Source organism: Marmota marmota, unplaced genomic scaffold (genome assembly GCF_001458135.2).
Source record: "Marmota marmota marmota unplaced genomic scaffold, marMar, whole genome shotgun sequence".
NCBI classification, from domain to species: domain Eukaryota; kingdom Metazoa; phylum Chordata; class Mammalia; order Rodentia; family Sciuridae; genus Marmota; species Marmota marmota.
In genome coordinates, this window is record NW_026000037.1 from 49,338,268 (window position 1) to 49,364,564 (window position 26,297).

The 26,297-nt window shown below is 38.6% G+C and overlaps 1 protein-coding gene across 1 annotated transcript in view; it reads right to left on the minus strand.

The window, feature by feature from the left end:
* Positions 1-26,297, minus strand: part of Dpp4 (dipeptidyl peptidase 4) — an 80,574-nt gene that overhangs the window by 8,469 nt on the left and 45,808 nt on the right. Inside the window, exons 11-23 of the mRNA XM_015479253.2 lie at positions 24,157-24,292; positions 22,092-22,136; positions 19,905-20,012; positions 19,568-19,635; positions 18,599-18,652; positions 18,108-18,229; positions 15,967-16,014; positions 15,613-15,711; positions 13,299-13,368; positions 10,835-11,029; positions 8,420-8,474; positions 7,753-7,852; positions 4,649-4,713 (exon numbers count right to left, since the gene is read on the minus strand). Of these exons, the coding sequence (XP_015334739.1) occupies positions 4,649-4,713; positions 7,753-7,852; positions 8,420-8,474; positions 10,835-11,029; positions 13,299-13,368; positions 15,613-15,711; positions 15,967-16,014; positions 18,108-18,229; positions 18,599-18,652; positions 19,568-19,635; positions 19,905-20,012; positions 22,092-22,136; positions 24,157-24,292 (1,165 nt within the window). The remainder of the gene's footprint in view (positions 1-4,648; positions 4,714-7,752; positions 7,853-8,419; positions 8,475-10,834; positions 11,030-13,298; positions 13,369-15,612; positions 15,712-15,966; positions 16,015-18,107; positions 18,230-18,598; positions 18,653-19,567; positions 19,636-19,904; positions 20,013-22,091; positions 22,137-24,156; positions 24,293-26,297) is intronic.

The following is a 26,297-nucleotide window of genomic DNA, read 5'->3' on the forward strand; positions in this document are numbered from 1 at the left end:
TTGCCCTTGATCTTGCACTTCTCTCTCAGAGTACTCGCAAACCCATTTCCTCCCTGGTTTTATGTCCTGCATTTTTGGTCACCATTTGGCCTGCTCTTCCCTCAGCCCTTCTTCTGTGTCCCTGGAAAACCACTCCACTTCTTACTCACCTGTCTACTTCCTTGCTCGGCCTCTCCCCTCTGCAGAATCTGTTGAGAGCCTCTCTCTGCCCTCCTCCATCTTTTTCTACTGGATTCAGATGGTGCCATCTCCCTTTTCTAATCCTCTGTATCTATATGTTATTTAACATTTTTTTGTGCCTTAGTTTCTGTACCAGTAAAATGGAGATAATTAGAATACTTAAAGGATTTAGGGGAGAGTTGAAACCGATTATCCACATAAAGAGCATAGAATAGTGTCTGGCCATAGAAGCACTTTATAAATGAATTAAAAGAATGAATGAAGTGATTGGAACCGGATGCCCTCTGTTGGAGAGGAGGTAAAGTGAAACCATAACTTCTTGGTTACTCCCCTGTCTCTCCCTACATGCTCCTGACATACAGAATTATATATGAAATTCCTGGGCCTCCGCAGTCACAATTGTGTTTTTCACATACGTTGGCTACTTTGTCATATTCAAGCTCATGTTTTATTACCTACTTTTATTTCATCTCCCCTAAGTCTTGGCTTTTCTTTACCTACAAGGAATAAACTGAACCCTAAATGGGTGAATGTTAATATCTTTTGCAGGTTTGGCTAATGACTGTGATGATTGGCCATCTAAGACAGCACTCACCAGTGCTACTCAGGAGCTCACTCCTAGAGGTGGCTGAGCCCGCTGTTTGGTAGTGAGTTGCCTCCCTTGAATCCTTTGCTAGGATCTGTCACACTTTCTGTCTGTTTTGGACTGAGACTGATCGCACAAACATGTCCACAGATCTACACTACTCATTAGTTCAGATTTGTCACTCTTCTGCTTTGGCTGACAATTTAGAGCCTCTGGGACCAGCTCCTTGGAGCTTTAGGGAGATGAAGTTCTTTCTTCTTTGAGCTCTTTGTATCCTTTAAAAGGGATCCCAAAGAGTCTTATAGACTCTCTGCTATGCCACTGCATTGGATCTAAGCTTTAGTCCTGGAGTCCCCTATCTATATTTCAGCTTTGAAAGAATGGGAAAGGGTTCTCACTGTGGTTGAACTAAGCCCCAATTGAATGCTTAGCAGTTGAAGTGCAGGGCAGCCTCCAATGGGTGCTGGCTCACAGCATCACACAGCTTCTCTGCCTGCTGCATTCAGCTGTGTGAAGGGTTCCTCAGAATTCCTTTTCCTCAACAGTAAATAGGACCTTTATTTCACAAGACGTGTTCCTCTCATTGATGTAGGTTTCTCTACATTCTTCCAAATCTAGGTCATTAATGACCTCATCATGAATCTTTTCCTCATTTGAGTTTTATTAAAGACTGCATTCTCCTTCAAAGGTTCTAATTCTGGCTGCTGTATTGATTGGTTTTTAACCCAGAACATGGATGAAGATCAAGGCCTTGCTGATTGCACCCTTTGGACATGTCTAATCATCAATATACTGAAGAGAGTCACTGCTCCAGACTAAAGGGGTCTCCTTTTCAAAACATTTCCTTCTGACCTGAAGAAATGCACAGGGTGGCAAAAGCCTCTAAGAAATTGTCCTCTTTGTCTTTTCAGGGAGGGAGGGAGGGAGGGAGCAGGAGAGAGAGAGAGAGAGAGAGAGAGAGAGAGAGAGAGAGAGAGAGAGAAGCAACCTGGGAAAGAAAAGTAAAAGATGGGGTCCAGAGGGGCAGCTGGGGCCTTGGAGGAAAATAGAATCTCTGAATGTATTCTTGCCAGAGACAAAAGCACAGGCTCATTTAAAAAACAAAGGAGGGCAGCTTTATTCTAAAGCCTGCTGTGCACCAAAAATAGGAACTTAGATTCAGTTCCTCCACATAGATTCAGTTCTCCACATTCGGAGGAAGCAACTTACCACAGTGGAGACAATTCCGCTAATGCATTTGCCTCACTTTCTCCTGCCCACCTTAACTATCACCCTCCCAGATAATTCCTCTGAGTAACACATTGGGAACCTTTAGCTCCCTGGTACTGGCAGTTTTAATGTGTCCATTGCCAGCAATAAATTTCGTGCCAAGAAAACCCGACTCCTGGCGTGGAAGGATTAAACAGTCCTCGGGTGCCATCTGTGCAGTGAAGTGTAAGAGTGACTTTGTGCACCCAGTGTGCGTGTGTTGCCATTGGCAGTAGGAAGTGACTTCTATTTACATGACTACCTCATGCAGTGAACACCTAAGGGGAGAGATGAAAATGGCCACCACCATGGGGGGTAGGTGGGGGGAAGAGGGGGGTTGGAATGGGAAAGAGAGCCTATAGAAAATACTGGAAAAAGATACAGATTGAAATGGCAGATGAAAACTAATTACCCTATATAATTATATAGGGAGTCTGGTTAAGAGAAAATACACTGCAGGCCTGATGTGCTTTGAGGAAGGAAGGCAGGTGCCACGGAGGTACCTCCTTAGATGTCAGGGTTTAGACTTGACCCTGGGCTTCAGGGTTCAATGTCCCCTAAGAATGTGGTTCATCAAAATAAACTTTTTGACTTCTCATTCTAGAGTCTGGGGGCAAGATCTAGGAAGTAACCTCTAATGTTTCAGAAGCTTTTAGTACTTTGGGATAATCAAGTTTAAGTCTTCTGGCAATCAAACTTAAGTATTCAGAATGGGCCATTTACAAAAAAAAAAAAAAAGTCAAGCTATAAAATGAAAGAAGTGATGGGAAATGAAACCTACATCACAATGTTTCCCTTCAAGTTTTTATGGTGAATCAGAAAAGGTTTGGGGCTTTGTACTTTATACAGGGGAATCCAAAGAATATCATGTTGAGGAAAACCTTGAATAACCTTGCTACAGAGGGGGAAGATCCTGTACAAAATAAGGATTAAGTCAAGAGAGAATCAAGTGGGGATTAAAAGATATACAAGAAAACAACCCAGGGTTCAAAAGCAGATGCTCCTCCACTGTTCCCTAACAGATGGAGATGGAGAGCGAATGACAGTTCAGACATAAGGGGCAGAGGGCACTGTCACAAAATGGAAAGCTATAGAAATGGAGCAGTGAGCCTCCATATAAACCAGATCACTGTAATCAGGGAGCTGACCACCTGGCCAAAGAGCGGGAACTGGATGTAGTTGTGCACACAGGAAAGGGTCACTGACTGACGTGGAAAGACAAGCTAAGGGGAAACAAGCTGGGTTTCTGATATAAAAGGAGCGAGGTCACATGACAGCTGCAAGGCAGTTATGAAAAGAAAGGGTGTCTGTGTGGAGGAGAAAGAGTGGGAAGAAATTGAGTATCAAGTATCAGATGGGAGCACTGACAGAAATGGGGAAAACCTGGTTATAGGACTGCCTTGTAGGGAAAGATGATTTGTGTGCCTCACTTTTCTATCTTGACTGACAAATACAGATGAAAACATCTGCAGGCACGAACCCCAAACACACTTCCACCCACCCGATGGACAGACTTGCTTATTAAGTAGAAAGTAACAGGTACAACTAGTTTGTCTATACTTTTAAAGACTTTGAGTTAATATTATTGCATTTTGATCAGATGGTTTCAGAATACACAGTAATAATGATGCCATCTTACAAAAAATGGACAAATAGTGTTCCAAGCAATGTTTCAATACCTTGAGAGTCATGCATTGAATCATGACACAGATGAGCAGAAATGATCTCCTCAGATTGTTGTCTTTCTTTCTAATTCACTATCTCAGGAAGCCTTTTGAACATTCTTTGGAGAATGGGAGCATTAGAGATAATTTACCTTGTCATCTGTAAGTTTTAGTTTCTTTTTTATTTTCCTTTTTTTACCAAGGAAAGTGACACATAGAATCAGAAAAATTTTGGAAAGATCCAAATGCTGGAAGCATACCTAATAGCTCATACTTGGGGTGGCATCAAGGTGGCACCAAAGAGAACACTCCGGCTTTGCTGGCATTATCTCCATTAGCAATGATAGCCAGTGATTGCTGCTGCCAGACCATATTTCAAATGCTATGGCTCATCTGCAGGGAAACCTGCCCACTGGCTCTGCCTTTAAGCAATCAGCCTATTGGATGCTCTTCAGTAATTTATGGTCAGGGTTTTCCAGGGTATTGCCCAACTGTATCAACCCCTCATTTGCTTTACTCAAATCTTGTGTTTTAAAAAAAGTGTACATAACTGGCTCTGAGTAAGAAAATTATAGGCTTGTAGATATGTCTTAATTATGATGATACTTTGAGAAATTTTAATATTTAGCTAAAGGTTTAAAGAGTTTTCCGGTCTCTAAAGGAATATGTTGAAATTGATATGTTTTCTAAACTGAAATTTTTATAATTAAAGTAATTATCTGGTGTTGCTTTGTATTTCTAAATGAATGCATATTGTGACCTATATAGCATACGATAAAGACTGTAATTATGCAGAATATAGTAGAGGAAGCTATTGGATTATCTCTAAACCACCTGTGTTATTTCTTTTTAACAAGAATTTTGTTGGAAATTAAAAATATATATATATTTTTCCAGAATAGATACACTTAAACAATTCTTAATCCACTTATAAATAGGTTATAAAACGTGCACAGCTCACATCTCTTACCCTGTAACGGTCAAGGTTGTCTTCTGGAGTTGGGAGGCCCATGTAACGTTCCGTGTACACTGAGTCTGTGAGTGAAAGGAAAAAAACAACTAATTCCTACAATAATAACTTTTCTTCCCGTTTATTGGGTTAGTTTGTTTTCCTATATCGTAACTCAAGTACTGAGATATATGTGTTTATGTGTGTGTATATATATATTTTCCCTCAGAATTAATCCCTCCAGATTTGGCTTGTTATGTAGCCAGAGACACTGATTCCCAGAAAGCTCACCTAGATTCAGCCCTCTTCAGACTCATCCCTAACCCACTCACACTTAGTCCTCTGATGGAGGCAGAGAGAAAGCAAACTAAATGATATTTACTTCAATCGATAACTCACATGCAGAAAGTCAATGTGAAGTAAGACTTGCTCGAAGAGTCACCTTTGGTTTTTTGGTTGTGAGACAAATCCTTTTGGAATACCCTAACAATGATCAATTACTAGTTGCTTGCTTAAATCATATATATGTTTTGACAGGTTGGTATTCACTATAATGAATAGAAAGTGTTCAGCTATCAGTCCCATATTGGCTTAGCTGCTCTATCACAATGCAAGTTAAACATTTGGTTTTTCTCATTTTGTGGAGAGGTCTCAATTTCGTGTGATAACACTTGAGTATTATGAAACAGATTACATTAATATCTGTCTGCTTGAATGACATAAGCTCTTTTATCTATAAACATGGTGAAAAACAGGTTGCATAATTGGTTTGGTGATTTTTGATAATTAAACATATTTCCTGCCCAATTAAAAAAATAAAATCATACATTATATGTATTTGCCCTAAGATATCAGTGAGAATTTTTTTTTCTTTTTTCTTTTTTTTTTTTTTTTTGTGTGTGTGTGGCCAAATTCCAGTATGACCTTAGAAGTCTGACATAACTGTTTGGAAAGCTGCCTCCTTAAGTGACCAGATTACAGTAAATAAGTATAAGCATGATCCATTGCCATTGTGCTATGTAGGTTAATGGCTTAAAGGTCCTCTAACTGCACAAGTATATAAATATTGATTCTGTTAATTCTTTAAATTAAATCATCAAAATTTAACATGCTAATCTTTTTTGAATGGTTGACATTGTAGATTAAAAACTACACTGAAGAATATTAGTTGTTCTACATGTATTCTTGCCATTTCTGTTAAAATAAAAAAAATTTCCTTATATTTTTAGAAATGAGTAAAACGTTTTATTATTTTGATTAAAATGAATACAGACTATATGTAATTTTATTCATTTAGAGGACACTCATGTAAAATTATAAATTTTTTTTTTTTGTACTGGGGATTGAACCCAGGGGCATTTAACCACTGAGCCACATCCCCAGTCCTTTTTAATATTTTATTTAGAGACTAGGTCTTGCTGAGTTGCTTAGAGCCTTGCTAAGTTGTTGAGGCTGGCTTTGGATTCATGATCCTCCTGCCTCAGCCTCCTGAGCTGCTGGGTTTACAGGTTAAGCACCACCATGCTCAGCTGTAAAATTACAGTATTTAAAAAGCCATTTTAAAATGTAAGATCTTCATAAAATATCTTTATAAACTCTAACATTTAAATATTAATAACTTAGGTTGTGTGTTTGATAAGGGTTTATTGGGCTTTAAGAGCAAAACAATTTTTTCCCAAACAGTGGCAGACTTCATTTCTGCTTGTCTTAGAACATAATAACCCTTTATTATTTATGCTGACCAGGTTTATATTTGTGGGAAGGCCTAAAATTTAAAATAACGTTTAAAATTTATGCGTAACTTTTAGAAATATGCCTTGAAATACCACTTATATATTCCTTTTATCCAATCTTTAAATAAAATTGTTCAAATTTGCACACATATAAAAACTATTGAGTTCCTCTCTATTAGGCTGGTCCATATACACTTAATGAAGTTGTTTGTTATCATTAATACATAATTATATCATTAATACATAATACATTTTTTAAAATTTTTTCTTCTTTTTAAAAATTTTTTTATTAGTTGCTCAAAACATTACAATGATCTTGACATATCATACATTTGATTCAAATGGGGTACGTAGTCTTATTTTTCCACGTGTACAGATTGCAGGATCACATTGGTTATACAGCCACGTTTATACATACAGCCATACTAGTGTCTGTTGTAATACATTTTAAACTCAACAGACTGTTTCTATTTTTTTATTGACCACCAGAGATCTCCAAAAACAAGCCATCTAACATAACCAATCTCAAGGAGAAAAGTGTTGTATGAAAACAATTCCATTGTGTGCAGATCAAATAGTAACTATGCCCTCCAACTCTTTTAACAGAAAGATGCATTTTGTCCATTGACTTCCATTGACTGAGTGAGACTTTGAAAAAGGGTTTTCCACAGGTCTGATGGTACTATCATATATCACAATGTGAAATAGTTAATGAGCATATTTATTATCAGTGATTCTATTCTTACACTACATAAATGGCTTGAGATGGGGACAAAGAGATCCAGGAAAATACTACATCTCCCCACCTCTGAGGAAGATCTAGTCTTTCATTGTCCATTATCATCTTACAGATTACCATGCCCTCTAGAATAATATTCTCTCATCGATGAAGATAATAGTCTACAATATCTTTCTCCTACTAAGTGATAGTCGGGGAAAAACCCTGGAAATTCTTGTGTCCTATTCTTCTTCTATCTAAAGCCTAGCTTTTATTTGACTTTTACCCAAAGGGAAAGAGACACACACTTTCATTATTCTGCTAATATGGGAAGTCCCAAAATAAAATAAGAAGTTAAAGAAAGGTTTATTTGAGAAATGTAGCAATGAGGCTGTTTTGCAATTTGGAAAACAGAATTTGTAGATAAGAAACTAATTGTGTAGATAATACATAATATCACTCAAGCTTACATAAGAGCAGAATAAATAAGATCATCTTATTATAGTTATCCATGAAGAACCTCTAAGATGAATCAGGCTATTATTTGTGGCAGAAACACTGAAACTCAAATTATTTGCTGTAGAGAGTAAAATTCTAAAAGGAATGATTTTGTTACGAAAAAATTAAGCAATTTAACAATTGCTGTTTCTTTGTACCTGACAGTAATTACATACCATAGTACTCCCACCGAGACACAGGTGCCACAGCTATTCCACACTTGAACACGCCACTTCCCGATCCCAGGACCATCGAGGTTACGTACCCTCCATATGACTAAAGAATGGAAACAGTTATTTTTATGGAGGTAAAGGAATAAGGACATATGGTAAGCGAGTCGCAGTTTCCACATTTCTCACATCTTTATATACTGTGCCTCTTTAGAGAAGGAAAGCATGGTATAGGAGGCTTAAATTGGCCTTAATTGGGCAGTCTGCACTTTCAGAGCCCCGGTGCCTTTTCTTGGTAAGTGTAAGGGGGAAAGCATGGGACATTTGCTGATGCTGGTAATTGGGTAGTGCCAATTAAAGAAAAAGAAAGAAATAAAAACAATAAACACAACTGACTCATGAGAAGAAGTCTCCCTTCTTCCCTCTCTCACTCCCTCCTCCTCTCTTCCTTTTTTCCCTCCCTTCCTCTCTTTTCATCTCCCTCCCTCAACACAGTAGCTGAAGGTGCAAGCCTAGCTCAGGAGAGACTCTAGAGGATTACTGTCAAGAGATACAAGACTTGATAGACACGATTTTCGTCTCCAAATATTTGCATACAAAAGATAAATGAACCTGCTCTAGGTTATATCCACTAAGGAATGCATACCACTTCACCCATCCAACAACTACTCACCCAGCCCCAAATTGCAATTCGCTGGCTGTCCACAAATCCCATATTTGAAAATTGTCTGAAACACAAGAAGTCTATGCATCAATTTTATACCATGTATATAGAAAACAAAGATAACTACGCAAATGTGAGACCAGCCATTTGTTATCTCTTTCAGTCTATTTGAAACTAAGATGGATCATTGCCAGCAATCAAAAACCACCTGAGACAAATGCCTGCCATGCTAACTTAAGACCCAGATGAACACAGCTTGCTTTCATTGGAGTGGAGTCCATAAAAATTGTGTGTGTGTGTGTGTGTGCGTGTGTGTGCATGTGTGTGCGTGTGTGTGTATGATTCACAGAAAACAAATCTTGGCAGTTTTTTTCACAGCTTTATATAAAAATTTGCAGCCCAGATGCACTTTTCTTTACATAATTGAATTTAAATTTCTCCAGATGTTTTTCAGTTTGAGAGCGTCTGCCCCTACAATGGGGAAAGACAAGGGCATGAAGAACATCTGGGTATGGCTTAGAAATATATCTGGGCCCCCACCTGAGAACTTAAACACCATTGTCTAATAACTTTCTTCTTATGCAGGGTGTTGATTAGTTAGCTCAGCACCATTAAAAAGAAAGCAATTTTTCCCTGGTGGATTAAGATGTCTTTTTGCCACTAAACTGTGTTCAGCGTTGGAATCCAAGTAAAGAAATGAGAAATATGTTTTTTGCCTCTATTCCTCAATCCTAGCCTTACATCAAAAGGCACTTTTTAAATTAAAAAATCTAGCAAATGGAACATTTGGGGCTTTTGCATGTGGCTTTGGGAGCTCTTTTGTTTTCAGTTGATGATACATATCCTAGGCTCTGAGTTATGCAACATTAGGGAACATAAAAATAGTTTTCAACTCATTTTCTGTATGTCAAACTCTCTAAACTTGAAGAACTCAGACATGCAGATGTGTTCACTGAATCATGAGTGTGCAGCTTGATAAAGCTTTCTAAGGGACCATGCCCTTGAAATCATGGCCTGTGCATGGCCACAGCCTCCAGATCATTTCCCTCCTTCCAAAAGGACAAAAAGAAATGTTACCCTTTTGTTGGTGAACTTGTACCTGGTTTTGGACGTCACATAAACCGGATTATACAGGATGTACACTCGTGTCTGGCTTTGCTGTCATTTAACAGTGTATTTGTGAGATTCATCTATGTTACTCTAGTTGTGATTAATTGCTGAAATAGTGTTCCATTGTATACTGCATCTCATTTTTTTCAAACTTGAGTTGCATACTATGGAAACTCAATTCTGTAATTCTGCAATATTAGGGTTTTTGTAGGTCAGATTTGAGAGGCCCTTTATATGCCCTCTCACATATAAAGTACATGTGGATTGATACAAATTTATTTTTAAAATGTCAATGCCTCACTCATGAAAATATTTATTGTATTTTATTTATTTAGTTATTCGTTTACCATTTTCTCTTTTTTTCTTTGTTACTTTTCTTAAAGGCATTTTTTCCCTATCCCTTTAATCATTCAAGGATCTTTCTGCATATCCTGATCCATGATTTCACAACATTATCTCAAATTCCACCATTTATCAGACTTCCCCAGATATCCACGCAGTTGGTTATAGAAACTCAAAGATTATATTTCCCATTTACTAGTTGAATGTAATTGAATAAAAGAGTTGGAATAAAACTGGGTTCAAATCTTTTCACCTTGACAAGTTACCTAATCTAAGAGCCTCCATTTCTTCACCTGAAATTTGGGTAAGAACTCCCACCTCCTAGGACAGTTATGCAGCTTCAGTGACAAAAGCTGTGGGTAAATCGCTGCCCACATCACGTGTAGATCATGGGGTACTCATCATTCATGGTTAAAATCTCTCGTAAGCTGGATCACATCAATTCATAACCCCATAAGAGGCCAAAAATGAGATGTGATTCCTACTTAAGGAAGCCTTCATATTTGTGACCCTGATGGGTATGCTTTATACTTCTCTCAAAACAGAAGAGTCACTTTCATCCAGACTCTGGAAGATACTCCAAGGACTTCATAGTTGTGACCCCCTACAATGTCAAAACACACTGACCTCCTCTTTATCCTTGACTCTTAAGGGATAGGCTTGCTCAGGTACATTTATCCCTCAGTGTGTTAGATGAATTTCAAATCTCCATTCTTAGAAGGTAGTAGCACATATGCCAACTCCTTTCTAGCATCACTTACAAAGAGATATTTAGGAAATATTTTTTTTGCCTTCGTATAAATCTATAATGACATACCTTGTTCTTTTCCCAAGCATAATGTCTTTACCACAAGGATAAAAGACTACAAATTTATCCCAGCACATTTTAAATTTTTACACTTTACAACTTCAAAATATAAATCGAGGGGGAAGAAGTCAGAAGTCCTTTGAATTGATCTCCTAGTCACTCACCTGGCTGCTTCAATTTGATCGTCAACTTCAAATGTTCCCAGTCTTCTGTTGATTGCATGCATGATCTTATCTCCTTGGTAACCACTTCCCCTGCCGTCAAAGCTAGCTACTATGATGTTTTCTGTACTGGCAAGGTAAGTGGCCCAGTTGAGTCGGAAGACAGCATCTGCTTTTTGGCTGCAGGGGCCTGCGTAGCTGTGAAAAGACCCAAAATTCAATAAAGAGTCTCAAAGTCAAAAGTCCCCAGATCAAATCAAAAGCTTGTGTTTGTCTTCCCTGTAGAGGAGATGCATGTATCTTTCCCCATTGTGAACCTGAAATCATGCCAGCCACTGGTGTATCCAGAATGGTTCCTCTAAAACTTGACAACATGTCTGGAATGCCTGTGTGCTTCCTTCAAAGATGCCATTAGTTTTATCTTTGAAGATTGTTATCAAACCCAGATTTCAGAAGTCAACAATTTTAAAGTATTACACAATAATTTCTCTAATAGTGGCAATAGGGAAATTTTGTTATGAAAACCTAACAATGATGACAATAAATGCAGCTTTGACTATATTTTTCCATCTCAGCTTAAAATACTTGAAGCATTTATTTATTTCCTAGGTTGCAACTTCCGTGAGGACCCTGTACACCCTATGCTTTGGAATTCCCTATGTACCCAGCAGAGTTTCTTACTCTAGGGTTTTGCACATCACTGTGGAATGAATCAAGGTAGGCACAAATGCTATTACCTAAAAGTCCAAAGGAGAAAGAAATACAAACTTGTATTGGAAAATAGGTTATGTTATTTGGCATTTTTTCTAGTAACAAGTTTAACTCCCTCATATTTGCAACATTCACAGATTATAGTCTACCCCACTCACAGCTTGGGTGGACAGTCTCTATTGAACACTTTTGCTGCTGTTTGTTAATTAAGAGGCAGTACCTATAGAACATTGTATCTCCTTTACATGTCATCACCGCATGGTCCCCAGTCCTTTTTAATTTTTAATTTTTTTTTTTTTGAGACAGAGTCTCATTAAGTTGCTGAGGCTGACTTTGAACTTGCAATCCTCCTGCCTCAGCCTCCCAAGCTGCTGGGATAACAGGCACATGCTACCATACCCAGCCATTTTTAGTAACATGTGAAATGCCTTGGTCCTGTCAATGATGCTAAATTTGGTAGATTAAGAGTTTGCCTCTTACCCAAACTCCCAATGGTTGCCTTGACTCTTTTAAGACTTGAAGAGTTATCTACCCCTGAGATTAGACCAAATTATTAAACAACAACAAAAAGACCTTAAAAAAGAGAAGGAGAAGAGTAACTGACCAAAAATGGGTGCTAACTTGACCTTTTTGTTTTACTCTTAACCTTTCTTAATTATTTACAGGCGTGTCAAAGAAGAGAGAAAAACATCACTATTATATTTTAAAGGATGCTTTTCAGAATTGTAAATAGAGCCTAATATAAATCAATGTCACAGATGAATTTGACTTCATTAAACCAAAATTAAGCTTAAGAAAGTCAAATAGCACATCAGAAATTTAAAATACCCATCTTTCCTTTTGTGTGTGTGCTTTATGTTCAGTTTTATAAAACTGTGAATAGAGAAACACAAAGCTATGTCTGATATTAATATCTGTGCTTTTTTTTCTAGTGACAACAGAAATTTTTTTCCCTTGAGTTTCATTTTCTCCTCCATATGATAGACCAACAGAACTCACCACATCCGTTTGTTGTATGAATAAAGTAAGTCACAGAAAGCACCTGGCTCACAGCAGGCCCCAGCACTTTTGTTTTTTATAAAGGAAATAATACATGCTATGATGGGAAGACTTTGGCATTAAGGGTGAGACCAGGGCACTTTTAAAGTGTATTCCTAGCAGTTAATAAAAACATTTTACAATATTGTCATATTCAGAACTCACAAACATGATTCCAGAACTTTCTCTAAGACTTGAAGACTTTAGGATCATAATGAACACTCTGCTACGTCATTCCTCCTCTTTACAAAATTAAAAATTAAAAAAAGGAACAGACAATGCCTGGCAGTGAAATTTCAGGAACTAAAAGAGAAAGCTCAAGTCTTAAAAGAGTGAAAGGCAACCAATGAGAGTTGTTTGGGTAAGTCTGGGACATCTGTTAATACCATCTCTTGCTTGTTCAAATGTATAGAGCTAAGGACAAGCATGGGAACTTGAGAATTCCTGTGGAACTCCCCTGGATTTTTGGAAGCAAATCATAAGAAAAAAAATATATGCTATTATAATAGAAGAAAAGTGTCTATCTTGCCTATTAAGAAGAGAGTAGAAAATACAAGGTTGGAGTTTGTGGATGCAAAATGAAGGTGAAAACAGTAATCAGTGATTTGGGGAGAAAGAAAGATTGCATTTGGCTCTATGTTTCAGTAATCTGTACTGGGCAAAGGGAAAAAAAAAGCGACATTTAAGACTAAATTGCTCTCTCCTCTTGAATACTTACACTTCTAATAGCAGAGGGTATTTCTTGGATTTATCAAAATGAGGAGGCAAGATCATCTGATACCAAAATTCTAAAAAGAAAAAAAAATCAATTAGTGAGATAAGAACAATTATTAGTGCAAGATTTCTTTCCTTATCTCTGTCAGTGATGTCATGTCTAGAGTCTAACAATTTGCTAAATTAGAATAGAAAAAAGAAAACGAGCTGCTTGGATTCAGCATGTTTTTAAGATATAAAAACACTGTCAGGTTAAAATACTCGTTAATATTAAGACAATAAAGTTGTCTCTAAAGTATCTATCGAATACATTGGTGCCTTGTAAAATAAAAGTGCATCTTAGAATTTCTAATGTTTTGTTTTTATGATTCTGTTCTTTGGCATCTGATCTACTTATCTAGTTTGTTTATGGCTTATGTTCTAAGTTTTCCTCCAAAATGTTTTCCTCTTCTTGAATTTCCTTGAAGCTGTTTAGGATTTGTAGTTGGCCCCAACTCTATTTTAAAATTCTGATTTAATAACATTTTTATAATTCCTATTGCCATCCCAGACCGCAGAGCTGCGTTCCCATTTTCAGCTCCGTATTTCACAGAATGAAATCGGGCTTATGTGGAGCAAACTGTTGCGTACATTCTGTATGATCTCCCACGGATCTGTTTGATTCCCTGTGCTTGATTTAATGTCAGTTTGATAAGATTTGTCCTTAAATAATGAATTGGTTTCCTTTGCTTTCAAATGAAAGATGAGTTTTTCTAACAAATCTAAAAGATTAAGCGTTTTTCCAGATTTTAATGACTATTTATAGCTTTGGGAGATTTAAATTGTGGGCCCAAAATGAAAAATTCCTGATCTCTAGAGCTCTTTCCTACATTTATTTTCCTTTTTGTCTTATTGCTTTGATTTTGGTTGATTTTATTTTGGTTAAGGACAAAAGAAAGATTTAGGAATAAAATATACAAGTAGATTAATCTTCAATTCTTATTTTGCTGAATATGTTTGTTTTCTAATTTAATATGTTTATAAGAACAAAATTTGAAGTTAATTTATAATATAATTTCAATGAAATATCAAATTATTGGCTGCCCATGATGTTTTTATTTGATTGAGGCTCTGTGAGTCAGCACTCACTCATTAGAAGATGCTGAGACACAAAGGTTCCACCTTTGTGCAGAGGGATGGTCCTTTCTTTGGGGGGGAGGGTATCTTTCTAATCTTAAAGCTCCACCTTCCCTGCTTGCTTCTCTTGAATGCCCCCTTTAGCCCTCTTTTCCTATCAGACCCTCTTTTGTCTGAAAGCTCTACCCTGCAATCCCTATCAGTTTTCCCTTTCATGTGGCTTCCCTGATCCTAAACCCTTCAGGTATCCCCACTGTTTACCAACTGGAATAGAATGTCACATCCAGTACTCAACGCTTCTGCACCAGGCCTTGTCAGCATTGAGAAGCTCTAAGTTTATGACTTAGAGGTTTGAAAACACCGTCATCACTTAGGAGCTTACTCTAAATGCTAGAACCTGGACAGTCAACCTGACTCGCAGGGCCAGAATGTAAATGTTAACGAGCTCCCAGGTGACTCACAAGCATGTTTTATTTGAGCACCCCTGCCCTAAGATATTCTTCAGAAGTACCTACACTCTCAAGGGCCTGTCTTGTCCTTAAAATGAAATGAGTTGAATATTTCCTATTATATGCAAAATTTATAAAAAGCATCCAGGCTAAATGAACCCAGATGGATTCTTCCCTTCCCTATAAGTTGTTAGCCCTTAGTGGAGAAATGAAAACTAACCAACAAACACAATTTCCTACTCAAAGAAACCTATTGTTCTCAGTGAATGGGATCCAGGATTAGTCGACCAAGCCCAGTCATATGACAACTATGAGAGGGGAGGAGGTATAGAAAAAATAAAGATTTCTCTCTTGAGACTGAATTTCAGCCCTTTATAGAGAGCCCCAATTTGAAACTATAATCATCTCAGATATTTTCCAATTATTGGTTTAAAGGAGAAACATATTAGGATGACATTAATTAAATGTATAGCTACCCGTAGAATAGTTACTAGCAGGATAAAACTGAATTAGTAGTAGTGCATTTTCTCCAAACATCTTTCCTCTTGACAAAATATATTTTATATAAGGTGCTGTTATTTTTTTACGATGAAAAAATTCAAAAGTAGTAGATCTGTGTCAGAACATTTTTTGGAAAAATAAACTTCTAAATTATATTTATATGATATAAAAGATATATTTTCAGATTATCACAGTAGTCATATTTACTGGTGTTTCCATGAAAAGTATTATTCCAAGAGAAATTTAACTTACTTGTTTCATTCAAAATAATAAAGTCCAGCTTCTTTGAAGGCATTTGGACATCCTGCAGCATTTTATCCAAAGCTGAATTATCTTCCAGGACTCTTAGTACTGAGTAAATAAATGAAGCAACAGAAATTCATTGCAAGGTGAAGAATTTAGATTATGCAATAATGAGCAATGCAATACTCAGCAAACACAAAATGCGCGGATTGAACTGTACATACTTTGGGTCATAAACCTTTTGCTCAGGTTGTTGTGAAGATACTTTAAAGCCAAGGGAAAACACACAATGCTAAGGACATGTTAGTCCTCTTCACATGCACTTTCCTACAAGCAAATGAAGGGTGAGGTATGAGAAATTACCTTGATCATTTGTACTTCTATGCAGAGTATAGAGAGGCAGACCAGGGCCTGTTAACACAATCAGGGAAAAATATGTTTTAGATGAGAATGGCATACATGACTTTTTTTTTTTTTTTGAGAGAGAGAGAGAGAGAGAGAGAGAGAGAGAGAGAATTTTTTAATATTTATTTTTTAGTTTTCGATGGACACAACATTTTTATTTTTATTTTTATGTGGTGCTGAGAATGGAACCCAGTGCTCCGCACATGCCAGGCGAGCGCGTTACCACTTGAGCCACATCCCCAGCCCCATACATAACTTTTTAAATCTCTCTTTTATTACCATTTACCTTTGATAGAAGACATAATAAATATCATAGTGGATAAGAAACTTAATAAATGGTGGTAGTTGATCCTTAAAATAACTGCAATTGGATACAAGGTGTATTACTGCAAAGGAACAGGGCTCAGTAGAATTAGGTGGGAATGAACCTCTGCCCTGCTGGGCTTGAGTACGTTACCACCTCTATGCTGCATTTCCTTGTCACTGAGCTGAAATGGGAGCTGCCATCCTCCCCACTCTGAATCCACTCTGAAACCTTGCTGATCTCAGCAGCTCCAGACCCTGCACTCTTTGGGCAGCAGGCTAGCCGAGCTCTGGAGCCAGCCGCACCTGAAGGAGGGTGGGTCCCCCATCATGCCCACTCCTGAGGAGTCCCGGAGCCAGGAAGCACATCTGCAGTGCCTGACTTGGATAAGCGATTTCCTTCTGGCATGGAAAAGTGTTTTTCTCACAAGCCCATATCTTCACTATTTATCCCAACTGTGGTAGTTGCAGAGTGGAAGGTAATGTATAGAAAAGCTATTTTGTGAGCTAGTTAATTCTGATGCATTTGGATGATAATATTAATTTTCATACTTGATTGAAACCACAGTGAAGACACTATCCAGACCTGGGTTTGAATACTGGCTGAGTTGCCCTGTGCCTCCTAAGTCACATAGACAACAGATGTATGCTTCAATTTCCTCACTACAAAAAAAAAAAAAAAAAGGAAGAAGATAATAATATCTACTTTGCAGAATTTTCTTAAGGATGAAACAAGATCATGAATATACAGCTTTTAGCACAGTGCTTAGTATAAAGTACACACCCAAGAAAGGGGGACAAGAAACAGCGATGGTGAAGAACCACAGAAATAAATAATAAAGAAAATACACTTGGGAAGAAAGATTCAGAAAACTGTTCAGAGTCATCTTTTTTTTGCCATTTTGACAATTCTTTTCAGAATATCCACATTCCTTCTCTCACTTAAGAGGTAGCCTCACTCAATTTTTTAGAAAGAGGGCTCAGGGGCCGGGGTTGTGGCTCAGTGATAGAGCACTTGCCTGGCATGTGTGAGGCACTGGGTTTGATTCTCAGCACCACATATAAATAAATAAATAGAGAAAGAAAGAAAGAAAGAAAGAAAGAAAGAAAGAAAGGGTCCATTAACAACTATAATAATAATAATAATAATAATAATAATAATAATAATAATAATTTTAATTTTAATTTTAAAAAGAAAGAGGGCTCAGGAGGCAGAGGCCTGGGTGTGAATCCTCTATAGATGCTGTGCAACTTACACTAGGTGCTGTGTCTCTCCTTGCCCAAGTTTCTTCATTTGTAAAATAAATAAATAAATAATAATAGCAATAGCAACAGAAGATAAAGCTATGAGCACACTGAGTGACAGGCACTAGTCATGGCTTCTCATTTAAAGGGGTGAGTTCATAAAATAAATATTTGAAAATGCACAATCTGTAGAGAAGACATATATAGAAGATATATAAGAAGGAAGAAGGAATATATAGGAAGTAAGTCTCCAAAGGGAAAGTAAAAGTGGTTTTAAACTCACCACTTAAAAGTGAGTGGATAAAAAGGGACTGAGGTGTTTACAACAGCCCCCCGGGGTTCAAAAGGAGAGAACTGAGCAGAGAAGAAACAATGATTTACAAACTGGACATTGGAAGGAATATCTTGGGCATGGGAAGAAGGGACCAGGAGGGTGGTAAAGGGAAGCCCTGAGACAGGGGTCATATTAGCTGAGGGAGTGGAGAGAGCTACTCCTGAGGACCACGAGTCCCTGCAGCCTCTGGCCGACCTTTCAGTGGGCGTCAACTTACCTGAACATCTCAGCTGATAATATTTTGCCATTTTACTAAATGACACAGAATAGTACTGACACCTTTCTTGATTCAGCTCACAACTAAGGCATGTCACTTTTGTGTAGTCATTAAGTTGGATTCTGTAAAACCAACAGTGGAAAGTTAAGTGCTCAATGAAAGGACCAAGGAGAGGAAAAAATTTGAATAATGTCACACTCTAGATTTAGAGTATTCAGAACACCAAAACCATCCTCCAATTTCTTTTTTTTTTAAACGTGAATTATATGAGTTAGTAATAACCTCAAATCTCCCATTGTTTGGAAATGTCACAAAACAGCTAATAAACTCATTCTCTTTAGTGACACGCAGGTTGATTTATGAGAGAATAAAAATAGTTGGCAGCAATTCTAATTTAATATTAGGACAAGACAAAAAAATTTTTAAAGGGAGTCTACAAATTGTTCATAGGCAAAACATGATTGAAGTCCATAACTTGACAGAGCTCTTACTTATAGAGATTTCTTCCTCCTGGCATGCCTTTGTATTCATTACTAATGTAGTATCTGGAAAAAAACAAATGAAATACATATCAATTCTGCTTTTTAAAAATATCAGAAGCGTCCCCTGAGGTCAAGCAGCAGGCCCAAGAGTGCTCACAAGCCATCCTCACATCTTTGCCCCGCCACCTAGAAGCCCTCCTCTCTGTCAAAGGACATGTTTTTCCTAACAGAGCAAAATTAATCCTGGGATTTCTTCTTTAAGTCAAATGACAAGTGAAGGCTCAAAATAAGCTTTTTTTTTTTTTTTTTTTGTAGAAAAAAATACGACTGGACAAGCAGCCTGAAATTGAAACCCTGTTTTCAGTCCTGTTTTCCATATTTTCTGTCTTATGCCATCAACTTCTAGATGTCAGGAGCCCCATCTTTCCAGAGAGTGGCAGAACCATTTCTGGAAAGGGGCTTTAGAAACTACTTCGGGCAGTGGCAAAATTCCTCCGTTAATGAGGCCAATAAAGAACCATACAAGTACCTAAGATTCTAATGGAGAATAACATTCCCTCTGCCACCAGCTCACAGGGTAGTGGATAGCGTCAGCAAAGTTCTCCATGAACCAAAGAGAAAGGCTGAGGCATGGGCAGATAACACTGCCTTTCCAAGCCTTCCAAACATTCAGTGCCAGCTGAAGGCTCACAGAAAGCCGAGTGCTAGTGCACAGGGACGATCCAGCAAGAGGCTGCAGCTCTTGAGATGTAAAGCAGGTAAGAGCAAGAGGTAGAGCTGCTTGGTGGCATGGCATCAAATCTGCTGCGCATATGTGAAAATCATTAAGGCTTCCGTATGTTAAAAAGAAAAAAGTATTGAAAACATTCCAGATAGACTACTCTGTATTTTTTCAGAGATTTTTTTCCCTACTTCTGTGCAAAGAGGGCTAGATTGTGATGAATGGATTTATATCCTATCAATTATTAGCATACTTACAGATAATCGTTGGTAAGAGCTTCTATCCCAATGACTTCCCAGGCTCCTTTTGTAATAAATGTGCAGGCCTGATGGGGTTTTTTAAATAAGAGATTTATTAGACTCTTTCTCTCTCTGATCACAGGTAAGTAGAGGATTAAATCACTTATGTCAGGAATTAAAATAGGAATGAGATTTCTTTTGGGGTGTCCACGTCCCATTCCACCTCACTCTAATACAAAAGAATTGAAATTGGACTATTTGTCCACATTAATCGACTTTACCAAATGATTTCTTCTTCAAATTAGTTTTCAAAACAAGGTGGTCAACTTGAAATAAATTACACAAGAATACTCACTTCCTTGTTTATTTGGTAATGGCAAATGTGTTTGTAACCCTCTCCATTGCTGATGATCTTGTAGAAGCTATTGCCATCAGAGGTAAAATGAGGTTCTGAAGGCCTAAACTAGAAAATAATTGAGAGCAATTAAACATTAAAGCACCACATATATATCTACTTTGCAGAAGTCTTATTTGAGTACCAACTTTAGTCTCACAAAGTCCTTTCTTAACCTATGCTCAAAATCCCATGCTTCATTTACAACCCAAATGCAGCTAGAAGGTCTCTTTTATAAAATATGGATGAAAAGACCAAACCCCTAAGTAATTTTTTTTTGTGAGGAGTAAATAAGAGAATGCATATAAAGACATTTGCACAGGACATTCAATAAATATAAATAGCTCCTGTTATTTTAGGGTATCCTCTCTCCGTAAAGGACAGTGACTTCCATGGATCAGTGTGTTCCCAGCATCCACCTTTGTTCAAGATGTAACTTTCCTCAGTGTCACAAAGGTGCTTTCCTATTATTCTTTGCCTGCTTCAGGTTGGAGGGGTTTTGTAGTTTGGGGGAATTTTTTGTTCCTCTTTTTACACATATTTCTTTTTGAAATCCAGGCTTAACCATTTCTAGACGAGATACCATAGGAATGCCTGTTGTATACTTCATGTGGAAGCATTCATAGAATTCTTTTTATTATAAGCCTTTTCATTTTGTGAGGTATGATCAACAATTTACCCAAAAAAGGTTGCATAGAAATATAGAATAAAATCTTCATTTTTTTTTTTTACTGTTCAATTAAAGATAGTGCTCAGAATATAATGTAGCCTAAGTAGAAGAGTGTCTTTCCAAGCCCGAAAGGAGTACGTTGTTTTACGATTTCTGTTTCCTAGCTGCATTTGAGAGCAGGTAGGAGATGGTCTTTTAAAATTGTTGGTTCACTTCGCCCTCGATGTTTCCTCTCTCATCAGCTCCCATTTTGGGAAGGAAGAAACACGCTTCCCTCTTCTATTTAGTGATTCAAGTGAATTCATTTATGGAGCAAGCTGAGGCGTGCAGTACACTTGGTGTTCTCATTACAGAGCTCTGAAACACATTCCCCTCTCTAGACCTGTGTTCACAGCCTTATCTTTTTAATACATTTCCCTGTTTCCCCTGGATGGAGTTGTGCCTAGTAGGAATGTGTGAAAAGTGGCATCTGTCTGGTTAAATACAGAGAGGAAAAAACATATTTTTTTCAAAGAGTCGTGAGGAAGTGTAGCGTGTCTCTTGCCATGGAGGAAACCACTTTTCATGTTGGCAAACGTCTCCCCTCTGCCCAATCAATGCCTGAAGAAAAAGGACATGTGAATGCTTCAGAGCTCTGAGCCCCCCGGAAGGATTCATCTTCCCGAACTGGGCCCTCTCCTCTATGACCCAAGAGTTGTGAAATCTTTCCATTTTTGTGTTGCTTTGTTTCCCTCTCCAAGGAGGATTTATAGAAGTGGTCACAAAAATTAGGTGCGAGTCAGTCTTCATCTTTCACGTGGGGTGTCTCGATGGCTAGAGCTCCTTCATGTACGCGTTCCATTCCATGGTTTCGAGCAATATGTGGCTGGTAATTCTGAGCAATGTGCATATAATGCAGCAGGACTGGGAAGCATGAGAAGTCTCCAAGGGTCACCATGCTTTCCTGGATAAAGCTCTGCATCTGGGTGCCTAATAAAGTGTGAACTCACACGAGCACAATTTCTTCCAAAGAGAGGTGCGTAGCGGGCGTTGTGTGGTTGGTGCTGAGTTTCTGCTAGTTGTAGTCACATCTCCTTAGGCATTTGTCCAGGCTGGGATGGAAACTGTGTTTTCTGCCTTTAAAGCACATAACTTCAAATATGAGGTCAACAAGCATATTCGGCATCTTGGCTGCCTTTCAGCAATGGTTGCTTTTTAACTGACTGGGAGCTACAATTTGCCTGGAGTATGTGTTTTGTTTTGCCTGCTCTGCTGTGGGTTTTTCACTTGTCCCCTTACTTTTTCCAACTCAGTATGCTCTATATCCTTCATAAAGAGATAGCTCTGTAGGGACCATCTCCAATATTTTAAGAAACAGGTCAACTGACATCTCTATTAATAGCAAATAACATAGGTCCCCAATGTACAATGCCTACCCATTAAATAGCTCTGCGTAGCTGGCCCTTAGCACATAAAATCCTGGAACTCATAGTACTTACTCTTCCAACCCAGCCTGTAGAACTTGTTTCTGTGTGTTGCTGTGCCTAGGAAGGGGAAAAAACACAAGGACAGCATTTCAGAGAGGAGTGAGATGATGTCATCTATTCTTTAGCCATAATCTGTGGTAATATAACAAAATTACACTTAATAAAATAATTGAAAACTATCTCCATTCACCTATTTTCCTTTATGTTAGTATTTTTCTTGTAATTACATTAGATCATTTCCCTCTCTTGCCTAGAGCTCTGTCCTAGCTCTACCCCCTACACTGCCCTCCTGATGTGTGAAGTTCAACACGTACAGAACCAAAGGTAATTTCCTTCTCTATTCTCCATCTCTACCAGCCTGTTCATGTTCCTCCATCCTTCTACCCACCCATGCCAGACACCTGGGAGGACTTCTAGATTACTACACTGCTCACAGTCAACCTCCTCAGCCCCTTTCTTTGACTTCTCTGACCTTCTCCACCATGACTGCCTTTGTTCATGTCTTTGGCAGGTTTTCCTTGGTCCACTGACATGATCTTCTGGACATTGCTTATCTTTTCTCCCTCGGGCCTACTATCCACCCTGCTAAGCCTCCAGCTGACCTCATTTGGCAACAGATATTATCTTTATGACACTCTCTGATTTATTACCTTACACTGTCCCTATTTCTTACCATGTAAGTCCAAACTCAGAATCGTACCTGAGTCTGAGCGTGTGTATCTCTATCCTCAATGTCCACCCCTGTTTCTGTCCCCCGCCCCTGGTCATAAATACCACAGTCCCTTATGCCCCAACTTATTCACACTAGATACTTAGCACAGCCCTCTGTGTAGATAAGCCTTTTGCCCTTATCTACTCATATATGGCATCTTATTCCAGACTCCTCTATGTCTCTCCTATGTTACTCCTTGTCCCACCCTGCCTGCCTGAGGGATGTCTCTACTGGGGGCCAGGTGGGTTATACCTTGATTAGATGCTTTTATGGCACAATATTCTAACATTACAGGGATCTAATGAGCAGGAATCAAAGAGCTTGGATTTTGCTGTTTGAGTTTCAGCTGTGTCCTGTGACCTGAGCAAGCTCCTTAAATTTCCTGAGCCTCAGTCTCCACAGTGCCTGGCATGACATAAGTGCTCAATAAACGGTTTACCTTATGATTTATTTTTGTAATGGAATTCCCTACCAGAACAGAAACATTTTAGGGACAAGAATGCTGTCTAAATCATTTTTTAAAATATGCATGGCTTAGCACAGAGCTTGGAACATTATACATTTGAGAGCACTCAATGTTTCTTGCATAAATAAATGAATAAAGTGAGTCAAGACATGGGGTGCTCAAGCTCTCTGAGGTGAGAATCTTCCTGTGCTCAGCCAGGAAGGGGAGCAGGCAGGAAGGTGCATAGGCACAGGCCCATGACCAGACAGGGAGGCTTGCAGAGGCCTGGTTATATGCTAGCAAATCTTGTCTGGGTTCTACCCTTCTTGAGGCTGCTGGCTCCAAAGGGGCTTTATGGTTCCCTTTGACTCATGGTCTTCTGCTCACGGTCTCCTAAGCTGGGACTCCCCCTGAAACCCAGGACTTCAAGGTCAATCAACCCTAAGTCTGCCTCAGTGTTGCCATCCTGTCAGGCTGGTAGTTATTTATTTAAGTTCTAAAGCTGTTTCCTGCTTATGGTAATGGATTTCCTGCCTCAATATTTCTTTTTCTTACATATCCAGCCAGTCATTCTCAATATCCTATATTTCTCTGTTCCAATGCACTTTGTTGCAATTGCAACCCCTAGTCCTCTTTGCATTTTTGAATACTGACATGAGATTTTACCTTCTGCATTCCAGTCACCTCCTTTCCCTTTCCCAAGAGATCAAACCCAAACTGAACAGTATGGGTAGAGAGGGAAGGTGAAACAGAAGCCCTAATGAATATCAGGTGATCTAATCATCAAACTGATCACTGCCTCAGGGTTGAACATGGAGTCAGAGAGAATAGAAAATCAAACTTCATTTCCTGATTCCCATTCATTACTCGAGTTTAAAGTCTACACTGATGACAAGCAGAGTATCCTGACCCAATCTTACCAATATGCAATTCCATCTAATGTTGTTCTTATCATAGTCACAAATATCCATGACAGAATAGTTCTGAATCCTCCTGAGCCACTGCAGGGAAATTCTTTCTTGTGTAGCCCATGTGACATCACACAAGTAGTGATCCCTGGAAGGAAGGAAGGAAGGAAGGAAGGAAGGAAGGAAGGAAGGAAGGAAGGAAGGAGGGTTGGGGTGGTGGTGGTGGGAGAAACATAACACAGAATGAATTTGTTCCAGACCTTGATACAAACATTTTACTCAGTAAAAATAAATCAATCCTAATGGGAATTAGAACTTTTAGTGGGTAAGAATACCATTCAATACCATCATGTTTTACCTTTCCTTAAGTTTAAAGTGCAATTTAATTTTGAATGGAAATTAAAATATATCCCACAAGAAAAGTTGTAGCAAAATCCCACAGTGGTTTAACATACTCGACTAGAACCATATGCTCAGGATTAACTGAGTCTTAAACGTGGCCCTGGTGGTACCAGGGTGTCGAGGGTGATCTCTCTCCTCTCCTCTCTGTTGTCTTGAGGGAACAACACTGGCTGAGATGTGAGTATTTTCTGGTAATTTGACGTGCATCTCCAGAAAATTCTTCCTATTAGTGTGAAACTGCAGCTGACCCTTTTCTCAACTTCATTTTCAAATGGAGAAAAAAAAATTGACTCACACTTCCATGAACTTTGAAACTCTAAGAATTATATCCTTAAAAAAAAGTACTAAAACCCCCAAAATGACAACAAATAAAAGCCTTTTTCAAGAGTCAAAACATGAACCTTGTGAAGAAATTAAGAAGCCCTGCAATATTTCAACTTAAATTTATACAAATAGAGATAGCTCTAGCAATGCATCCTCCCCAACACATACCTGCAAACAGTTTTGGAACCCCTCTCTGATTTATAGTGAAATGCGTGGAATTCATAATTTACTGTGCTGCTAGACTCCCTAACGTTATGTGCTCTGGATAGTTTCTTTAATTTTCCCTTTTTGCCCCTCCTCCAGTATGATTTTGGATGACTATTCACAAATCACTCCTCTCTAGCGCCTGGTCCACTCCAAACTTTCTAAAATGCTCTGCTTGCTCTAACCCCACCCAGTGGTGCCTGTCCTCTCTTCTGGACAGCTGGCTTTCCAAACAGACTATATTCTTGTGGAATGCAGCCCTCCAGGGGTAAAAAACAAAAAACCCACCTCTCCTGAGTTGTGTTCTAAATAGCTCTGTCCTTCCTCAGAACTCACAGAGATGGGTTCCTGTTTCCACGCCCTTCACAGACACTGAATCACACAACAAATATGAGCACTGGGGGCCTTAGGATAAAGCACTTTAGGCCCCTCCCAGATTCTCTAGGACACTCCATGGGTTAATGCTCCTGGTGTCACTGTGCCTGCATCCTCTCCCTCTGCAGGTTGCAGGTACTGAAAGACCAAAGCCCTTCATGCAGCAGAGGGTCACATTCCACACACAGCAACTCCTTCCCCTTTCAGCCCTCTTCTTGCTTGTTAAGGGGCTCTGCAGCCTTCTTCCTCTTCCCATTTGTCTGAAATGACTGTCACATCCTATTTCTTCAGGTCTCAGCTTAAGTGTCCCTGGTCAACGATGTTTTCTTGGAAACCCCTGTTGCCATACCAAATGTCAGCCTCACAGAGCTTATCACAAATTGCCAGGCTGTAGAACCAGAGAGTGCCTCTTTGCATGCCTGGGAGTAAGGGTGCCTCATCTAAATCTAACTCATCTGTGTTCACAACATAGAGGCATCAAAGAGAGGATGGGAAGGCAAATAAATCTTATCCAGGAGGTGATAAATCCTTGCAAAGAAAAATGGAAAAATGAAAAAGAAGACAGAAAATGAAGATTATTGAAATTAACTTTCTAGACCAGGGGTAAGGAAATTTTAGCTGAGGGCTAGATAGTAAGTGTATTAATCATTATGTTCTCTGTCATGGCCACTGAACTCTGTCTTTGTAGCATGGAAGCCCAGACAATACTTAAAACAAATGAGAGTGACTATGCTTCCAAAAAAAGATGAAATGTAACTATTCTATACTTTTCACATCATGAAATAGATATTTTTGCTTTGAGTTTTCTTCCTAACCATTAAAAAACATAATAATATTCTTGTGGATGG